Here is a 4,346-nt window from a genome sequence, read left to right on the forward strand (position 1 = left end):
GTGAAGTTTTCTTCTTCGATGAGCGAGATTGAATAAAGTTCTTGATGTTAAGTCCAATATCAACGACAGGTTTCAGTTCCAACATGTTTTATATAAATAACAAGAAAAAGAATCGAGAGGAAATGGCTGTACACGGACGAGATGATAAAAAAACCTGACAACAACCTAAGTAAACAACACCTAAATAAATGACTCACGTGTTGCTTTTGTTAAGGAGATTAAACTAAAAATATAATCAGGCTGAATAAACCGACTGACTGAGCGCTTGTTATGACTGTGGTAGTTGCTTTCCTGGTGACAAAGAACAAGATTACAGGTTTGCCACAACACTGACAGTTAGATTCATACTATGACCTTAGTTTTTTCTATATATACAACATCATCACAAACTCGTGACCTCTCGCCTGTATTTTTCAATCTTTCTCTTCACAAAGCATTTCGTTTTCAGTTTGGCTGAGGTCTCATCGTTTGTGTACTTTAGTGTTGCTCTCAAGAGGCGGGAATTAAAGTATTCAAATAAAAAAGGGAGGGACAAATAGGCTTGTTTATTTAAAATATACTTAAGGGGTTTTTTTTAGGTCTAAACTTTTTAAACTTGTCTCCATTTTGTGATGGTGAAAAAACAAAAAAGAATTCTATGGATGCAAAATCTTTTATCCTCTCTTTAATAAAGACAAAGGATAGAATGGGGGCAAAATATTTCAGTTTTTTTTTTTCTCGGGGATAGTACCTAGTGTCTGTCTGTTAGAAAACCCCTAATGTACTCAATATGGAATGAAATATCTAGAAGATTGTGATCATAGTTCCATTCATTTGTAAACTGGACTACATATATATATAACACCAATTGACGGCTTCATGGCTTTTCCTGGAAAGGAATCAAGGAACTCTTTTTAAATCGGCAACGCTCATGTTTTTGTTTTGCTTGTCTTTGTTTTTTGATTTTTGATTTTATTTATTTTTTTCCATTAAACCTCATACTCATATAAACATATAAACAATGGATCGTTGTTGTTGTTGTTAATACCCAATATAACTAAAGGTAGCAAGCTGGCAGAATTATTTCTAATGCTTTGCAGTATTTCTTTCGACTTTACATTCTGAGTTCAAATGCTGCCGGAGTCAACTTTACCTTTCATCCTTTCAGGGTCAATAAAGTAAGTACCAGTTGAATACTGGGGGCTCAATGTAATCGACTCTCCCCCTCTCCCAAAATTGTTGGCCTTGGACCAGAATTTGGAACCAATGTCTAATATAACTACAGCAGTTTTCAACAGCAGCTATTCAAAAACGTTTCAAAAGGACAGATTACACAAAGAAATATATTTATTTCTTTATTGCCCACAGAGGGCTAAACATAGAAGGGACAAACAAGGACAGACAAAGGGATTGAGTTGATTACATCAACCCCAGTGCATAACTGATACTTATTTAATCAACTTGAAGGGATGAAAGGCAAAGTCGACCTCAGCGGAATTTGAACTCAGAATGTAACAGTAGATGAAATATCACTAAGCATTTTGCCTGGCGTGCTAATGATTCTGCCAGCTCACCACCACAAAGAAATATACTAGCCTGCATCTGTTATATTCCTCACACAGATGACATACCTAGAACTGTTTCTATTTTAAATTTCAGGGAATTGATTTGACACTAAACATCAATACCCTTCCCTCAAAGTCATTCAAAGACCTGGTTATACATTAGGTAAGGCATTGGCAGCCTTTGTCCATCGACAGACCTTATGCAATACTGATCATCATGATTTAACAAACATAGCATGTAGTATATGTTCATTAATTGATGATTCAGAAAATCCCTAAGTTCTACCAAATTTAAATCAAGAAAAATCACATATAAACAAGAGGGTAACAAATGTCCCAATTGTTGTATTTGGGATTTGCAAGTGACACAAATGTAAATCCAGATTTAATTTTATTGATGGTCAAATCTACCCTCCAAAACACTGGCTGTCATCCTTTTCTAAATCAAGTACTAGTGCATCTAATTTGTTAACATCATCAGCATCAACTTCCACTGCACCAAAGAGAAGCAGCAATGGTTTGCCTTCAACTTTTTGCACCAATCTGCAGGTGCATGATCTCATTCTTATTGTGAACTGCCCCTCCTCATTCATTGTGACATCCCCAATTCGCTAGCTCTGCTAGCTTCTAGCCTTGACTCATTGTTCCTCACACCATTTATCATCACTTTCCAACCAATTCCACACACACACACACACACACACACACACTCTCTCTCTCTTTAATCAGAAAAACACAGTGCAACATTGTGGTGGAAATTTTTGTAAGCATCATAAACTACATAAGTAAGGTATCATGATTTTTGGAAATGGTCGTTGATATGGCAATTATGGTGATAGAACTTGTTTACTTATTGGTTCATTCCAAAGTCTTGGAATAAACAATATTCTTGCTTTTGCCATGTGGTTCTACGATAAGGAGACAACCATTTCCCTCCAGCTCTTGAAGTAGCAACACAAAGCTGGCCATTGGAAAAGCCAGTCCCACAATTTACAATGAGAGCGCTTAGGTATTACTGTGTGGTTAAGAAGCTTGCTTTGCAGCCATATTGTGTTAGGTTCAGTCCTTGGGTAAGTGTTTTCTACAATAGCTTCAAGCTGAACAATGCTTTGTGAGTGAATTTAATCGATGAAAACTGTGCTGTTTGGAACTACTGATTTAAGAGGCACAATTTTAAAAAGTATTATCTGAAACCGTTTTCTAAAAAACCAGCTATTACCTTTGCACCAACCTGATATTTAACTCTTAGAAACGCTTAGTTTTAGAATGGTGGCAGCTGATGAAGGAAATGTTCTCTATGTGGCCTGTGTGTTTTCTGTACTCTGTTTATCATTTTGTCCACGTTTTTTTTTGCAACGTTCTGTACCCAGATATGCGTCTATATATACATGTAGGTATAGGTATGTACATACATGTACGTATATATGCATATACTCATTTATTATTTATATATATATTTATATATATATATATATATATATATATATATATATACAATGGGCTTCTTTCAGTTTCTGTTTACTAAATTCATTCACAAGGTTTTGTTTGGCCAGATGCTATAAGCAGAAGATACTTGCTTGAGGTGCCATGCATTGGGACTGAACCTGGAACCATGTAGTTGAGAAGCAAGCTTCTCATCACACAGCCACGCCTCTGTGTGTGTGTGTGTGTGTGTGTTCGCGCGCGCGTGTGTGTATGTATTCGCGCGTGTGCAATTGTGTGTGTCCTGTGCCTGTCTCTTACTACTGCTTGACAACAAGTGTTGGTGTGTTTACGTCCCCGTAAAGTGACCGATAGAATAAGTACCAGGCTTAACAAAATAACTCCTTGGGGGTGATTTGTTCGACTAAAACTCTTCAAGGCTGCGCCTCAGCATCACCGCAGTCAAATGAATGAGAAAAGCAAAAGATTAAAGATTAACTTAAGTATTGGGTTTTATTCATTCCGTCTTTGTGCGGATGGCGTCTAAATGTGATGAGATGTGTTGCATCATTCGCTTTTGTGGTTGTAGTGTAATTTGATAGTATGTATGCATATCTCTCCGTGTGGCTATGTATCTATGCGTGTGCATGTGCGCGTGAGTGTGCGAGCAAGCGTAACTCTGTGTCTCTATACAAGTTTAAATCCATTGAGTTCTCTCCCTTGGCAGTGCTGATGGCTGAATCGAAACTAAAATGCGAACATTCGGACAACAGTGTTCGCAACAAACCAACGAACGATGGCAAATTCACGATGCCTGGTCAACAAAAGGCAATCGATCCCAATGTTTTGAAAGAATACTGTAAGTATCTGTCATATTCTCTCACTCTTCTGTAGAAGGCGATTTTTACCTCGGAACTTTTTTTTTTAAAGCAAATGATGTTATTTTTCGAAATAACAAAACAAAACGTTGATGTTTGCTATGTTAAGACCTCTGTCATAAATTGTTTGACAAGAATATATATAATATATTGTCATTGTAGAACGGAGAGATCTTTGTTGAACACACATACGAGCCAGTAAAGAAATAAATGATATAACACGCAGAATACCTTTATGTAAACACACACATACGTATATAGTGTGTGCTTCTTTCTTCGGATATATGATCCACTGACGTTATATATATATATGTGCTTTACTATTTCGCTTAGACATAGCGATACTAATAATCTCTTAGAACTAAATATATATATATATATATATATGCTTCAGAATTAAGCGTTAGGTGAGTACAGGACATAAAATAAAAATTCTTGCTCTCTTGTCATTTATTTCATTTCAAAAACATACATGCATACGCAAATATAATGCAATATATAT

At 36.3% G+C, this 4,346-nt stretch overlaps 1 protein-coding gene across 1 annotated transcript in view; it reads left to right on the plus strand.

Annotated features, from left to right (window-relative positions):
• Window positions 1–4,346, plus strand: part of LOC106883138 (ankyrin repeat and SOCS box protein 13) — a 58,876-nt gene that overhangs the window by 45,298 nt on the left and 9,232 nt on the right. Inside the window, exon 3 of the mRNA XM_052976541.1 lies at window positions 3,694–3,825. Coding sequence (XP_052832501.1) covers window positions 3,699–3,825 — 127 coding nt within the window. The 5' untranslated portion in view covers window positions 3,694–3,698. The remainder of the gene's footprint in view (window positions 1–3,693; window positions 3,826–4,346) is intronic.

The sequence above is a fragment of the Octopus bimaculoides genome, chromosome 24 (genome assembly GCF_001194135.2).
Source record: "Octopus bimaculoides isolate UCB-OBI-ISO-001 chromosome 24, ASM119413v2, whole genome shotgun sequence".
NCBI lineage: Eukaryota > Metazoa > Mollusca > Cephalopoda > Octopoda > Octopodidae > Octopus > Octopus bimaculoides.